The following is a 17,098-nucleotide window of genomic DNA, read 5'->3' as shown; positions in this document are numbered from 1 at the left end:
TAAAGAGGGAATAAATCTGCCTCTGGTGATCTGCATATCATTCCTCCTCACAATTAGATTTTCTCTTGGCTATTTGGAGGAAATTGTGGTCCAACTGCATGGAGCGTTCTGCGGCAAAGTGATCAGGCCCATCCTTCGCAACACCGGGGACAGATAGAACCTCAGCACATAGTGACATTTGGAGTTTGTGTACTGGAGGTCTACACACAGCTTGATGCAGCCGCACACGAAGGTAGTCATCAGGATGAGGGCCACGTTGAGTACATTTTCCCCGCCCTTATCCAGAGGTTTGAACATCGTGTCCCTCTGGACCCGGTCCATTTTAGATCCCCAGATGAAGCGGAAAATGGCTCGGGTGACTGCCACAGCGCAGGAGTGGGGTATGGGCCAGACCTGCACCATGTACAGCAACAACGTGAGCGCCTCGCACCTGATGACCAGTTTCTTACCCACAATGGAGAGAGATCGCTGCCCCCACATGCTCAACTTTTGTTGTACGTTGGCTACTCGCTCCTCCCAGGTTTTGGTGCACGCCCCGGCCCTTCCGAACCATATCCCCAGCACCTGCAGGTAATCTGACCTGACGGTGAAGGGGACAAAGGATCGGTCAGCCCAGTTCCCAAAGAACATGGCCTCGCTCTTGCCGTGGTTAACTTTGGCTCCCGAGGCCAGTTCGAACTGGTCGCAGATGCTCATCAGTCTGCGCACAGACAGCGGATCCGAACAGAAGATGGCGACGTCATCCATGTACAGGGAAGTTTTAACCTGAGTGCCTCCACTGCCTGGGATTGTCACCCCTCTTATGCTCACATCCTTCCTAATAGACTCAGCAAAGGGTTCAATACAGCAAACAAACAAGACCAAGGAGAGAGGACAGCCCTGTCTGACTCCAGATTTGAACGGGAAACTTTCCGATTCCCACCCATTGATTGAGACTGCGCTACTGATGTTTACGTAGAGCAGTTTGATCCAATTGCAGATTCCCTCCCCGAACCCCATTTTGGAGAGCACGTCCATCATGAAGGTGTGCGATATCCTGTCAAAAGTCTTCTCCTGGTCCAGGCTGATGAGGCAGGTGTCCACCCTCCTGTCCCGTACATAGGCGATCGTATCCCTGAGTAGCGTGAGACTATCAGAGATCTTCCTGCCGGGTACAGTACAGGTCTGATCGGGGTGAATCACCAACTCCAGAGCAGACTTGACTCAACTGGCTATGACTTTGGACAGAATCTTGTAGTCAACATTAAGCAATGAGATGGGCCGCCAATTTCTGATTTCTGCCCTCTCCCCCTTCCGCTTGAAAATGAGGGTGATGATGCCTTTCCTCATGGATTCTGACATGCTGCCAGCCAGCAGCATACTCTCGTATACTTCCAGCAGGTCCAGGCCAACCCAGCCCCATAGGGCCGAGTACAACTCGACCGGTAAGCCGTCGCTCCCGGGAGTTTTACTTGTCTCGAAGGACTCGACGGCCTTTGTCAGCTCGTCCAGAGTTAGCGGCTTGGAGCAGTTTCTGTGGGAAAACACCTTTGACCACCAATCCATCAGGCAGTGGTCTGCACAGAATGTCCTCAAGGCCCTACGGGAAAAGGAGATGGTGGATCCTGTCGGATGGTTCCCCGAGCAGACAGCCAAAGTCATTTGGCGGAATGCCTCATCACCAGAACTTTCAAACAAGCACCAAGCTGTAGCTTGGCTGGTGGTGAGAAGAGCCCTCCCCGTCAGATCCTTCCTGCATGCCCGAAGTCTCACCCCCTCCGCGCAATGCCCCCGCGGTGGCTGTGGTGGGGAAGAGACGGTTGCCCACCTCCTCCTGGAATGTGTCTTTGCAAAGCAAAGAGATGCAGTGGTTTTTGTCGAGGTTCATCCCAAGCAGCTCTGTAACACAGGAATCTGTGCTCTACGGGCTGTTCCCAGGGACGCACACCGAGACAAACATCAACTGCTGCTGGAGGACTATCAATTCGGTGAAAGACGCCCTTTGGTCTGCCCGAAACTTGCTGGTCTTCCAGCGCAAAGAGTTGTCCACCACCGAATGTGGTTGTTGAAGGGCAATCATCTGAGCTCCAGGACATCACTGCAGGAGTTCCTCAGGATAGTGTCCTAGGCCCAATCATCTTCAGCTGCTTCATCAATGACCTTTCTTCAATCATAAGGTCAGAAGTGGGAATGTTCGCTGATGATTGCACAATGTTCAGCACCATTCATGACTCCTCAAATACTGAAGCAGTTCGTGTAGAAATGCAGCAAGACCTGGACAATATTCAGGCTTGGGCTGATAAGTGGCAAGTAACATTTGTGCCACACAAGTGCCAGGCAATGACCATCTCCAACAAGAGGGAATCTAACCATCTCCCCTTGACATTCAACGGTATTAACCATCGCTGAATCCCCCACTATCAACATCCTAGAGGCTACCATTGACCAGAAACTGAACTGGAGTAGCCATATAAATACCGTGGCTACAAGAGCAGGTCAGAGGCTAGGAATCCTGCGGTGAGTAACTCACCTCCTGACTCTCCAAAGCCTGTCCACCATCTACAAGGTACAAGTCAGGAGTGTGATGGAATATTCTCCACTTGCCTGGATGGGTGCGAATCCAACAACACTCAAGAAGCTCGACACCATCCAGAACAAAGCAGCCCGCTTGATTGGCACACCATGTACAAACATTTACTCCCTCCATCACCGACCCACAGTGGCAGCAGTGTGTACCATCTACAAGATGCACTGCAGCAACGCACCAAGACTCCTTAGACAGCACCTTCCAAACCCGCAACCTCGACCACCTTGAAGGACAAGAGCAGCAGATGCATGGGAGTATCACCACCTGCAAGTTCCTGTCCAAGTCCCACACCATCCTGACTTGGAACTTTATCGTCATTCCTTCACGGTGGCTGGGTCAAAATCCTGGAACTCCCTTCCTAACAGCACTGTGGGTGTACCTACCTCGCATGGACTGCAACGGTTCAAGAAGGCAGCTCACCACCACCTTCTCAATAGCAATTAGGGATGGGCAATAAATGCTAGCATAACCAGTGATGCCCACATCCCATGAATGAATTTAAAAAAGGTGTGGAAAGAGATGCAGTGGTTTTTGTCGAGGTTCATCCCAAACAGCTCTGTAACACAGGTCTACGGGCTGTTCCCAAGGACACACACCGAGATAAACATCAACTGCTGCTGGAGGACCATCAATTAGGTGTAAGACGCTCTTTGGCCTGCTCGAAACTTGCTGGTCTTCCAATGCAAAGAGTTGTCCACGACCGAGTGTTGCAGACTGGCACATTCCAAGGTCCAGGACTACGTGCTGAGGGACGCACTAAAGCTTGGGGCAGCTGCTGCAATTGCTCAATGGGGAAAGACCACAGTGTAAGGTCCCCCCACAAAGCTGAACTGAGGGGCTGGATCCATGGGAAATCCCTCGAACTGTATCGGGAAAATCTTTATTTGCTGTAAAATGTTAAAATGTATATGGCATGACAAATGTGAAATGGAAGGGTTGTGAGGCAACTCATGATTGTAATGAAGCAAACGGACCTCCTTTGCACTTTGAATTGTATTTTTTGACTTGGTGCTGTTTGAAACTGGTAATGTAATTTTTACAGATTTTTATGAATAAAGTATATTTTGGAAATAAAAAAAAATTTGGAGGAAATCGCGAACACAACTTCGCCACAAATAGCGCACAAGGCATGTGTTAAATATTTGAGATCAGTCATTATTTCCTACTAACGAATCCCCACTCACTTGGTTTGACTTTCAGGATAACTCCACAGCCGCACCGGTCCGTCGCTTGTTCAACAGCATCCCTACTTTGACAGTAATATCTGGTGGAATCTTCCTTTTTTAAGTTGTTGATTTTTAAAGTGAATTTGCTGTCATTAGTTCCGGAAAAACGGGGTTCGATCCCTGACCTCCGATTAAAACTTCTTGTTCCCGGGCTGAAGGATATAAGCCATTTGATTGTTGGGGTTCCAGACGGTACATAACTCCAAGTAATTAGGTGATCATCATCTTTTCTGCTGGTTAGACACTGCAGTCTCACCGATTCTCCCTCTGGACGATTCACTGTTGACTGAGGAATTCTCAGATTAGTGTTAGATAACGCTGGATCTGAAAAGGAAAGGAGACGGAAACATTCAGGTGAGCACAGATAGGGAACAAATGGAAATAGAATAGAATACAGGGAGATCTGCTCCTTACCCGTTTGGAGGACAATCAGAAGAAAGGCGCTTAACATCCCTTGCATTATCAGTAACATAAAAGCAAAATACTGCAGATTCTGGAAATCTGAAATAAAAACAGAAAGTGCTGGAAAAGTGCTGAAGTGCAGGTCTGGCAGCATCTGTGGAGAGAGAAACAGAGTTAACATTTCAGGTCAGTGACCCGTCATCAAAACTGCATTTTCAGCTCAGTTTCTGGTTCAGTGTTGTTTTTTGATGGTCTGACACCGCCGCACTGAGAGGTTGAAGTGAAGTTTTGTTTCTCAGAGGAGGATGGGTCATGTATTTCCTTCTTGACGTGTCAGCATTTTGAGTAAAGAGGGAACAGTTCCTGTTCTGCAGTCCTGCCCTAAAAAAGTCTACTCACATCAAGCACAACTGTTAACCTGTAGCACTCTCACCTCTGAGTCAGAAGGTTATGGCTTCAAGCCCCTTTCCATGAAAATGTTTACACTGACATTTCAGTGAAGGAGTGGCAGGAAAGCTGACTGCCCTCTGGTTAATTTAGAGAAAGCTCTGACACATTCATGACCTTTTTTCAGACAAGCACCAGGGTGGTATAGTGGTGGTGCGAAGTTGAGAGAATGTGACTTTTGTTTGGATGCCTGTGGAAGTTAATCCTGTACTTACAGATATTATTGAAAGAAAGCATGTAGATCAGGACTAGGAGAGGGTCACGTATGGAACCTTAATATGGACAAGGAGGGATGATATGCACAGTTACAAAGGATGTAGTTGGTAATTTTGGCAAGGACTGTCTTGGTATTGCGGACAGAAATTAGTTTAGTTTAGATACAGCACTGAAACAGGCCCTTCGGCCCACCGAGTCTGTGCCGACCATCAACCACCCATTTATACTAATCCTACACTAATTCCATATTCCTACCACATCCCCACTAGTCCCTATATTTCCCTACCACCTACCTATACTAGGGGCAATTTTATAATGGCCAATTTACCTATCAACCTGCAAGTCTTTGGCATGTGGGAGGAAACCGGAGCACCCGGAGGAAACCCACACAGACACAGGGAGAACTTGCAAACTCCACACAGGCAGTACCCAGAATTGAACCCGGGTCACTGGAGCTGTGAGGCTGCGGTGCTAACCACTGTGCCACTGAAGTGATACAAATAAGGAGTGATTGGAAAGGTGAATACAGCATTTGGTGGCGATACTACAGTCAAGGATCTTGGAGAGGGGAAGGAGATCAGAAGTAGAGCATTAATTAGAAAGGGATCTGTAGTGGGCTTCGTGAAGAAGGTGGGGGAGAGAGGGAATGAGATCATTTTGAAGGGTGAGGGAACTGAGTAAAAACAAAGAGCTATTGACAATGTAAGTGGGCAATGTGCCTAGAACAGGTAGTTGTATGATCAGGAGTTAACATGTAAATATTATTCAGTAGGCAATTTTACACAATATGAAAAATATAGTACTACTCATGAATTTTATCCTCCAGCTCTCTGTTCCCTATTGCCTGCCATGCCTGGCAACTATAAATAGGGTGGAGGTCTCCCTTCCATCCATAAACTCTTTTACCTATGTTTCATCACTCCCTTTATCACAGACTAAAAGACATCATCATTAAAACAACATTTCCTTTGTCCCCTATGCCTGCGACCATGCCAAATTTGTCTGGGAATAGCTGGATTCTATTATTTAAAAAGCTTGTGTAGCTGGGTTGTGATCTAAACATGTACTGGCAAGAATTCTTAAAATAAAGCTTATATTGACTTTCCAATTGTGCTGTAGTTTCCAGTCATGACTGACCTCTGTAAATTTGAGGTCATCCAAAACTCTACTGTCCATGTCCTAACTCACGCTAAATCCCTTTCACCCATCATTCCTGTGCTCGCTGACATACATTGGTTCCCAGCCAAGCAATGTCTTGATTTTAAAATTATCATCCTTGTTTTCAAGTCCCAGCATGTCCTCTCCCCTCCCTACCTCTGTATAACCCAGTAGTTACTGAATTTATTTATGACAGATACCTAGTATGTGAATTCATAAGTTCCCTAAAGCATTGGACTAATATGGAAATATAACACAGAAAAATGTAAAACTCTTGCAAAACATTTCCACAATCTGACTCATTTATTCTATTCCAGTTCAGAAGGAGGGTCACTGACCTTTAGATTACAAAAGCAGGGAGGTCATGTTGGAGTTGTACAGAACTTTGGTAAGCCACAGCTGGAGTACTGTGTGCAATTCTGGTCGCTACATTATAGGAAGGATGTGATTGCACTGGAGGGGGTGCAGAGGCGATTCACCAGGATGTTGCCTGGGATGGAACATTTAAGCTATGAAGAGATGTTGGATAGGCTTGGGTTGTTTTCACTGGAGCAGAGAAGACTGAGGGGTGACCTGATCGAGGTGTACAAGATTATGAGGGGCATGGACAGGGTGGATAGGGAGCAGCTGTTCCCCTTAGTTGAAGGGTCAGTTACGAGGGGTCACAAGTTTAAGGTGAGGGGTGGGAGGTTTAAGGGGAATTTGAGGAAGAACTTTTTTACCCAGAGGATGGTGACGGTCTGGAATGCCCTGCCTGGGAGGGTGGTAGAGGCGGGTTGCCTCACATCCTTTAAAAAGTACCTGGATGAGCACTTGGCACGTCATAACATTCAAGGCTATGGGCCAAGTGCTGGCAAATGGGATTAGGTAGACAGGTCAGGTGTCTTTAATGCATCGGTGCAGACTCGATGGGCCGAAGGGCCTCTTCTGCACTGTATTATTCTGTGATTCTGTGATTCTGTGACCTGAAACGTTAACTCTGCTTCTCTCTCCACAGATGCTGCCAGACCTGATGAGTTTTTCCAGCACTTTCTGTTTTTATTTCAGATTTCTAGCATCCGCAGTATTTTGCTTTAATTTATTCTATTGGTAGTTTAGTACTGTGAGGAACAATTAATAATACTATTTTACTTTCAGATTGTGAGAAGTTTTGCTCAATTGGTATTACTTTACTGAATTTAAAAAAAAGAATTCCAGTCAGTTTCCATTAATTATAGAAGTGAATGTTTATTGCTGTATTTGTGATTTTCTTTCTGAATGACCTCAAGAAGAATTGATGAAAGTAATTGAACAGCATCTGGTGTTCTTTTTCATTTACATAGATAATTATTGGTATATTTTGTTCTGAAATATGAGCAGACATTAAAAATGTTTATGCCAATCATGACTGCTGGTGCTGAACTTTGTGCCTTCTCTGTGCAGTTTCAAAGGATTGTGTTCAGGCTGAAGTTGGCATTTTGTTACAGATGGTATTGTGTTGTTAGCAGACTCAGACACAGAGCTAATACGCTTTACCCGCCACCTTGAACAATGGGTTAACTAAATGCAGTATTATGGCCCATGAGGAGATCTCAAAGCTAATAAGTGGAAGTAACAATGGTTATCTTTCCCAATTGTTGATTCATGTCAGGATCTAGGGGTCATTTTGGCTGCCAATCTGGACACAGTCCTTCAGGACAATGTTAAGAAGGGGAAAAGAACACTTTGGGCTTTCTTCAATGAAGGTCCTAATGCAGGTTAAGTTTGTGGTAAATAAGCAACACTTTTCCTTCATGCAACTGAAGGACATGTGCAACATCCAAAGCCACTTATTTTTACATAATTAAATGGTAGGGAAACAATTGGAAAAAATTCTGAGGGACAGACTAATTTCCAGTTGGAAAGACAGGGATTAATCAGGGATAATCAGCATGGCTTTGTCAGGGGGAGATCGTGTCTAACAAACTTGATTGAATTTTTCGAGGCTGTGACTAGATGTGTAGATGAGGGTAAAGCAGTTGATACAGTCTACATGGACTTCAGTAAGGCTTTGATAAGGTCCCACATGGGAGATTAGTTAAGAAAGTAAGAGCCCATGGGATCCAGGTCAATTTGGCAAATTGGAACCAAAACTAGTTTAGTGGCAGGAGGCAGAAGGTGATGGTGGAGGGTTGTTTTTGCGAGTGGAAGCCTGTGACCAGTGGTGTACCATAGGGATCGGTGCTGGAACTCTTGCTGTTTGTAGTCTACATTAATGATTTAGATGTGAATATAGGAGGTATAATCTAGAAGTTCGCAGATGACACAAAAATTGGTGGTGTCGAAAATAGTGAGGAGGAAATCTTTAAATTACAGGATGATATAGATGGGCTGGTAAGATGGGTGGAGCAGTGGCAAATGGAATTTAATCCTGAGAAATGTGAGGTGATGCATTTTGGGAGGACTAACAAGGCAAGGGAATATACAATGGATGGTAGGACCCTAGGAAGTACAGAGGGTCAGCGGGACCTTGGTGTACTTTCCATAGATCACTGAAGGCAGCAGCACAGGCAGATAAGGTGGTTAGGAAGGCATATGGGATATTTGCCTTTATTAGCTGAGGCATAGAATATAAGAGCAGGGAAGTTATGATGGAGCTGTATAAAACACTAGTTAGACCACAGCTGGAGTACTGTGTACAGTTCTAGGCACCACACTATAGGAAGGACGTGATTGCACTGGAGAGGGTGCAGAGGAGATTCACTACAAATTTGCCTGGGCTGGAGCATTTCAGCTATGAAGAGAGACTGGATAGGCTAGGGTTGTTTTCCTTAGAGCAGAGAAGGCTGACGGGGGACATGATTGAGGTATACAAAATTATGAGGGGTATTGATAGGTTAGATAGGAATAAAATGTTTCCCTTAGTGGAGATGTCAATAACCAGGGGCATCGATTTAAGGTAAGAGACAGAAGGTTTAGAGGGGATTTGAGGAAAAAAAATTCACTCAGAGGGTGGTTGGAATCTGGAACACACTATCTGAAGGGGTGGTAAAGGCAGGAACCCTCACAACATTTAAGAAGTATTTAGATGAGCACTTGAAACGCCATAGCATACAAGGCTATGGGCCAAGTGCTGGAAAATGGGATTAGAATAGTTAGGAGCTTGAAGGCCGGCACAGACACGTTGGGCCGAAGTGCCTGTTTCTGTGCTGTATAACTCTATGATTCTACGACTCTAATCAACTAAGCTGCATGCATATCTGTACCTCTGACCCGGTTTTTGTTTCATCAGAAGTAATACAACAGTGCTCTTACCATGTATTACCACTTGATGGTACACCAATTGATCAAATGTAATTTGCAGCAACTACTTTTATTTAATATTTTAAATATCTGTAATCCTTCGAGAACAAGTGATTTTGGCTTCAAAAGCGGAATAACAAAGGAGACTCAAATGGTGGTGAATGCACCAAAGAAAAAGACAGTCAGAACTTTCTGAGAGGAATTGCGTATCCCAGAGCTCTTTGGAAAACATATCTAGTGTATTCATGTCTCCTAAAGAAATCTCTAAATTTGCCACTGTAAAGAATGTACTTTTGTGTATTGTAGTTTGTCTTTGTAAAGAAGAGAGCTCTGAGGCCTCTTGATCTATAAGGCAGCTGTTCAAATCCAGATGTACCTAGTGTCAGTGAACCGGACTACACCAATCTTCTACTGCAGTATCCAATTTGATGGTTTCATATCTCTCTTGGGAATTCGTTTCTGAAGAAGTTCCCAAACTCAGTCGTAGCCGCTTTATGTGAGCATGGAGCTGTGTCCCCTTATCCTACTCTTGCAATTTAGTTGAAGTAATTTTCCAGATTTACCATCTACTGTTTTTACTTCAATAAGATCACATCTCGGGTGCCTCCTTTCGATGCGGAGAAGTCCACATTTCTAACACGAGGGAGCAAAAGTACTTTGCCTGGTATGGATTGGAGTTTTGTAGCCCAGGACTGCAAAACAGCAACTCCTTCTTCACCGCCCTGTTCCTTCTTTACTCAAAATGCTGATAAGCCAAAAAGAAAATACATGACGCACCCTCTTCTGATGATCAAAACTTCACTGGGACTTCTCAGTCCGGCAGTGTTAGACCATCAAAAAACGCTGAAGTGGGAAATCGAGCTGAAAATGCAGGGGATGTTCTGCACCTTTCTTCTGACTGCCCTCCAAATGGGTAAGGAGCCGATCTCCCTGTATTTGTTTATCTTCATGCTGTCCCTATTGGAGTTCACCTGAATATTTTCTGTCTCCCTTTCATTTCAGATCCAGTTCGATCTCATACACATAGCTCCGGCTACTGTGCTCGGTCAGGAGGGAGGGTCAGTGACCCTTGAGTGAATAAGTAATAAGAACAAACTCATTAGGAAGTGGGGCTATGAACCACCGGGCTCCTCAAAAATAAAATGGCTTGAGTCCTGGAGCCCGGGGTCTACAAAGTTTAGTCGCATGCTAGGGGTCGAACCCCATTTTTCCTGATCCAATGAGAGCGAATTTACTTTAAAAATCGACAACTTGACACAAGAGGATTCAGCCAGATATTACTGTCAGAGTGGGGATGAAGGCGATGATTGGTGCGAGTGTGGAACTACACTGAAGGTGAAACCAGGTAAGTGATGGGAAATATTTAACCAGGTGGGAGGATTTTCTCCAGCTATGAAACGAAAAAAAGTGCATTGATTTCCTACAAATTACCAAGAGGGAATCTAATTGCTGAGGAGGAATGACATACAGGTCACCAGAGGCGGATCTATTCCATCTTCAGCATCGACACCTTACAAACTAATCACTCCCCGACAAGTGAATTACATTTAACTCCAACAATATTCAACAGTTAAAGACCTTTTAACACATCCACAGAACATTAATTAGTTTAGTGGGCTCAGGTTTAGATTATCTCAGGAGGTTAATGAAAAAATTCAATGTTCTACAAGCATTTCGATTACAGGCAATCGATTCTGCAAAGTCTAATATTGGTTTCTGTATTAATCTAGGGTATTTCTCTCTTACTGTGGTAGTTGGGGTTATTTTGGTGTTTTCTCATGACGTTTTGGATACGCTTTATATGGAACAGTATCAGTGGGATGAACCTGGTACAGTCGGAGCAGGGCAGAGCCAGTGCGATAAAGCTGATACAGATGGAGAGGTCAGAGCTAATGGGGTGAAGCTGGTATAGATGCAGCAGGGCAAATTTAATCAGATGAAGCTGGTACAAATGGAGCAGGGCAGAGCCACTGGGATGAAGCTGGTACAAATGGAGCAGGGCAGAGCCACTGGGATGAAGCTGGTACAAATGGAGCAGGGCAGAGCCACTGGGATGAAGCTGGTACAAATGGAGCAGGGCAGAGCCACTGGGATGAAGCTGGTACAAATGGAGCAGGGCAGAGCCACTGGGATGAAGCTGGTACAAATGGAGCAGGGCAGAGCCACTGGGATGAAGCTGGTACAAATGGATCAGTCTTTGAGAACTTCAAGGATGCCCATTCAGAGCAACTTACTGTACTATGTCATTTAATTGGACATCTGTCAATCATAGTGTGTTTTGGCTTTCCCAAATAAATTATAAAATGTTCTCTTACTTTACGTGGGTGCATTATGTATATAAGTTGAACAGGTTTATTAAGCCTGTCTTAAAATTCACAAAGATAAGAACTAATGAAGGAGATTGTTCAGCCAATCAACGTCAACCATAGAAACATACTATCCCCTCAGCGCAGCATTCAACTGTCTGCCAGATGAAGTCAGACCATTTTGCTCCACAGTCAAAACTCAAAAGATCAATTGAGACATTAAATTTTACATGAAGTACTGATGTTCTGACATTGCTTTTATTAACCAGTTTATACCTCTGACCCCTTGGTCTATTCTACTGGTTAAACTTGAAATAGTGCTGAGGATGAAGATTTTATATTCTAGTAGTACATTATATATCTCTATAAGGACCCGTCTTGTTCACCTCCTTTGAAAACTGAAGAACCCAAGATTTTCTAATGTTTCCTCATCAGTCAGTCTTCTGATACTAGGCACTAGCCTAGTAACATAAATAAAAGTACAAATATGTGAAAAACACAAACAAAAATATTTTTAAGAGCCTGGGTATAGAACTACCATATTGCATATGATTTAAAGGTGAACTAATATTGGTTGAGGAAAACATTTAATCAAAGCTGTAACAGTCCAAGCCATTTTAATGTGACAAAAGATAATTACAATTAATTGCCTTTTCCCCTTCTAATTTCAGCCATTTCACCAAGACCACCTTCAGTAGATCTCCATTATGCACCTCCTGAGAAAATCTCCCAGCAGAATGGCAGCACGCTTCTTTGTATGTCAAGAGGTTACTACCCAAAAGTTATATCTGTGACTTGGTATGTGGGAGGCAAACAGGTATCTTCAGGGATTACAGATTCAGGGCAACTGGTGGATTCAAATGACTGTTACACCATGATCAGTAAGTTAACGATTTCAACATCTCAATGGTTCAGTGGCTGTCATTACACTTGCATTGTTTCACATGAAGCCTCGCCTTCTCCAATCATCAGAAAGATCAATAAAGATGGTACGTCCATTAAACAGGCTTATTCCAGATCCTTTATAGAATCTTTATTGATTACAGGCTTCTAATTCAGTCTCACCGCTTTACTAGAACAGGCACTTTTCGCCTATGTGTCTTTATCAGCACTACTGATGCTGGGTTGTGATTGCAGAGGCTAGAATGTTTATTATTACAGTATATAAAACTTCCAAAGTACGGCATGGTTCTCACTTAGATAATACAGTTACAGTCAGGTATAAGACTCGAGTTTTTAGGAATAAGAAAGGATGCTTAATAAACTTGTCTGCACTGAGTGCTGCTTGAGTGCACAAAGTGTGAAGTTGGGAGTTTGGATATTAAGAGTTAATCTTTCTCTAAAGTCTAGTTTTTGTTTACATTTAGCAATTAACTAAACATTACTGTTTAAGTTAAGAGGCAAATTAAGTTTCTTCCAGTTATAAACCGGGATGTACAAGCTCTCTGAGAACAGCTGTAGCTAGTTAATTAGGTAGCTATCTTAAACAGGTTACTGAGCTCTAGCAGTGCTGACTCATCATTGTTTGTCAGAGAGTATAAATACAGGGATCTCTGAGTGCTGCCTGAGTGCACAGAGTGTGAAGTCAGGAGTTTGGTGAATGAGGGAGTTCAGTGAAGAGGAGAGCTATAAATTAATTAAGAAAAATTAATTTATTTAACACAATAAAGATAGTAGCACAGGTGATGTGTTGCAGCTGCAGCATCTGGAAGCTTCTGGATGCCACTGCAATCCATGGCAACCACATCTGTAGTGTCTGCGGATTGAGGAGCTTCAGCTCAGAGTTAATGAGCTAGAGGCCGAGCTATAGACATTGCGATGCATCAGGGAAGGGGAGAGTTACATGGACACTTCGTTCCAGAAGGCAGCCACACCCCTGAGGATAGGATCATCTGTTTTGGTCAGTGGTCAGGGACAGGGCAGGGTGACTGCATGCCAGGCAGGTAAGGGGATTGAGAAGGTGGGGGTGGAGGACCCTTAGCCCTTGGAATTGAGCAACAAGTTTGAAGTGGATGATGAGCCATGATCATATTGAATGGCAGGGCAGGCTCGATGGGCTGAATGGCCTACTACTGCTCCTATGCTCCTAAATTCAAGGTTCATGCAGCTGGTATTGACAAGACCCAGGTCTGTAGTATGGATGAGCAGACTGACCGTGGCACCATGGTACAAGAAGCCGTTCAAGTGGGGGGGGGGAGTTAAAATGAATGTAATAGTAGCAGGGATGGTATGATGAGGGAATAGACACTGTTCTCTGCAGCCATAAGTGAGAATCCAGAAGGCTGTGTTGCTTGCCTGGTGCCAGGGTTCAAAACATCTGCTCAGGGCTAAAGAGGAACTTGCAGTGGGAGGGGGAAGATTCAGTTGACGTGGTCCATGCAGGTACCAACAACATAGATAGGACTAGGAAAGAAGTTTTGCATAGGGAGTATGAGGAACTAGGCACTTAATTAAAAAGCAGAACTTCAATTAATTAATTAAAAATTAAATTAATTAAAAAGAACTTCAACTTCAAGAGCCACATGCAAATTAGCACAGGGTAAATAAGATTACAGAGATGAATGTATGACTCAAAGACTGGTTTGGGAGAAGTGGGTTCTGGTTTGTGGGGCACTGGCACCAGAACTGGGGAAAGTGATGGTGGTGCCATTGGGAAGGACTTCATCTCAAGTGTGCTGGGACCAGTGTTCTAGCGAGTTGTATAACTAGGAAGTAGAGAGGGCTTTAAAGTAAATAGAGCGGGAAAGGATCATGTTAGGGAAAATTGAGTAAATTAAAGGGAAATGACAAGGCAATGGATCAAGGTAGCAATAAAGGTAACGATAATCAGAGTATGGCAGGAAGGGACAGTGATTACAAACTTAAGCATATAGGGTCAGAGTTTACAAAAACAGTAAAGAAAAACTGTATTAAGGCTCTGTATCTGAATGCCCGCAGCATTTGCAATAAAACAGATGAATTGTCAGCTCAAATAGAAATTCATATGTATGACTTGATATCCATTACAGAGACATGGCTACAAGGAAATCAAAGCTGGGACCTGAATATCCAAGGATATGTGACATTCAGGAAGAGCAGGAATCTGGGAAAAGGTGGTGGGATAGCTCTGTTAATTGAAGAGAGCATTAGTACTGTAGTGAGAGATGACCTTAGTTCTAAAGATCAAGATGTGGAATCAGTTTGGGTGGAACTAAGAAACAGCAAAGGGCAGAAAATATTGGCGGGTGTTATTTATAGGCCATCAAACAGCATTGATAATGTAAATCACAGTATAAATCAGGAAATTAGAGGTGCGTGTAACAACAGTAAAAACAGTAATCATGGGGGATTTCAATCTACATGGAGACTGGGTAAACTTTATCAGTATTAAAGTTGTGTAGGGTGAATTCTTGGAATGTATGCGAGATGGTTTTCTGGAGCAGTACCTTAAGGAAACAAGTAGGGAATGGGTTATTTTAGATCTAGTGTTGTGCAACAAAAAAGGGCTAATTAACAATCTTGTTGTAAAGGACCCTTGAAGAAAGATTGACCATAATATGATAGAATTTTACATTAAGTTTGAAAGTGATCTAGTTCAATCAGAAACTGGGGTCTTAAATCTAAGCAAAGGAAACTATGAAGATATGAAGAGCAAATTGGCTATGGTGGATTGGGAAACTACATTAAAAGGTACAATGATAGGCAGGCAATAGTTAACATTTAAAGAACTAATACATAGTTTACATCAATAATACATTCCTTTAATGCACAAAAACCCAGCAAGGAAATGTTCCAACCGTGGGTAACGAAAGAAATCAAGGATTATTAGAGCAAACAAAGAGGCGTATAAAGTTGCCAAAAAAAAATGGTAAGCCTGAGGATTGGAAGCTTTTAGAATTCTGCAAAGGAAGACCAAGAAAAAGATTAAGAAAGGGAAAATAGAATATGAGAGTAAACTAGTGAGAAACATAAAAACGGACTGTAAAAGCTTCTATAGGTATGTAAAAAAGAAAAAATTAACAAAGACAAATGTGGGTCCATTACAAGCGGAGTCAGGAGAATTTATAATCGGGAATAAGAAAATGGCAGAGAAACTAAACAAATACTTTGTGTCTGTCTTCATGGAGGAGAATACTAAAATCTTCCCAGAAATAATGGAGAATCAAGGGACTAGTGTAAAGGAAGAACTGCAAGATATTAATATTAGTAAAAAAAATAGTATTAGAGACATTACTGGAACTTAAAGTAAATAAATCCCCTGGACCTGATGATCTACATCCCAGAGTATTGAAAGAGGTGGCTGTAGAGATAGTAGATGCATTGGTGATCATCTTTCAAAATTCTATAGACTCTGGAATAGTTCCCGCAGATTTGAAGGTGGCAAATGTAACCTGACTATTTAAGAATGGAGGGAGAGAGAAAACAGGGAAATACAGACCTGTTAGTCTAACGTCAGTCATAGGGATAATGCTAGAATCTCTCATAAACGATGTGATAACAGGACACTTAGAAAATAATGGCCGGATTGGGCAGAGTCAACATAGATTTATGAAAGGGAAATCATGTTTAACAAGCCTGTTGGAGTTTTTTGAGGATGTAAGTAGCAGAATAGATAAGGAGGAACCAGCATATCTGACATATTTAGACTTTCAGAATGCTTTTGATAAGGTCCCAAGAGGTTGGTAAGAAAAGTAGAGCACATGGGATTGGGGGAATATGCTGGCATGGATTGAGAACTGGTTAGCGGACAGAAAACAGAGAGTAAGAATAAATGGGTCATTTTTGGATTGGTAGGCTGTGACTAGTGAGGTACCTCAAGGATCAGTGCTTGGGTCCTAGCTATTCACAATCTATATAAGTGATTTGGATGTGGGGAATAAAAGTAATATTTCCAAGTTTGCAGATGACACAAAACTAGGTGGCAGCGTGAATTGTGAGGAGGATGTAAAGTCGCTTCAAGAGGATTTGGAGAGGCTAAGTGAGTGGGCAGAAATCTGGCAGATGGAATACAACGTGGAGAAATGTGAGGTTATCCACTTTGGTAGGAATAGGATAAATGCTGAAAAGTTTGTGTTGCGACCAAGTGAGAAAGAGGTCTCAGGCTCCCCTTTCGCCCCTTTTCTGGTTTCACCACAAAAGGGTTTATTCTTTTCTAAAACAGTGATTGAACTTACAACCTCAGTAAGTGCTTGCTCCTGTTCCTCTAATATAATTGCAAATGAACCAATCAGACAGGTTTTCTTGAGTTTAAACAAGAAAAATGTAAGTTTATTATCCTTATCACTCTAAATTGGTTAAAATTACTAAAATACACTACGCACCCACACTCACATTCACACAAGAGCCACACACACACACACACACACACACACACACACACACACACACACACAAAATGATTACAGAGGGAAATAGAGTTGGGTGGTTGGAGTAGAGTCTGTAATAAATGGAACTTAAATAGAGTTCAGTAATTTCAGAGTCTTTAGTTGAAATTGTAGTCCTGAAATCCTCACCGGGCCATGTGCATGGTTGCAGAC

At 43.2% G+C, this 17,098-nt stretch overlaps 1 gene segment (V, D, J or C); it reads left to right on the top strand.

Moving 5' to 3' along the window:
* The first annotated feature begins 4,019 nt into the window (after positions 1-4,019).
* Positions 4,020-17,098, top strand: part of LOC137375564 (immunoglobulin heavy constant gamma 2-like) — a 36,762-nt gene continuing 23,683 nt past the window's right edge. Inside the window, 4 exon segments of the C gene segment in view lie at positions 4,020-4,146; positions 9,865-10,189; positions 10,279-10,621; positions 12,254-12,571. Of these exon segments, the coding sequence occupies positions 12,340-12,571 (232 nt within the window).

This window comes from Heterodontus francisci, chromosome 12, assembly GCF_036365525.1.
Source record: "Heterodontus francisci isolate sHetFra1 chromosome 12, sHetFra1.hap1, whole genome shotgun sequence".
Lineage (NCBI taxonomy): Eukaryota > Metazoa > Chordata > Chondrichthyes > Heterodontiformes > Heterodontidae > Heterodontus > Heterodontus francisci.
This window is presented reverse-complemented; position numbering and strand designations above follow the sequence as displayed.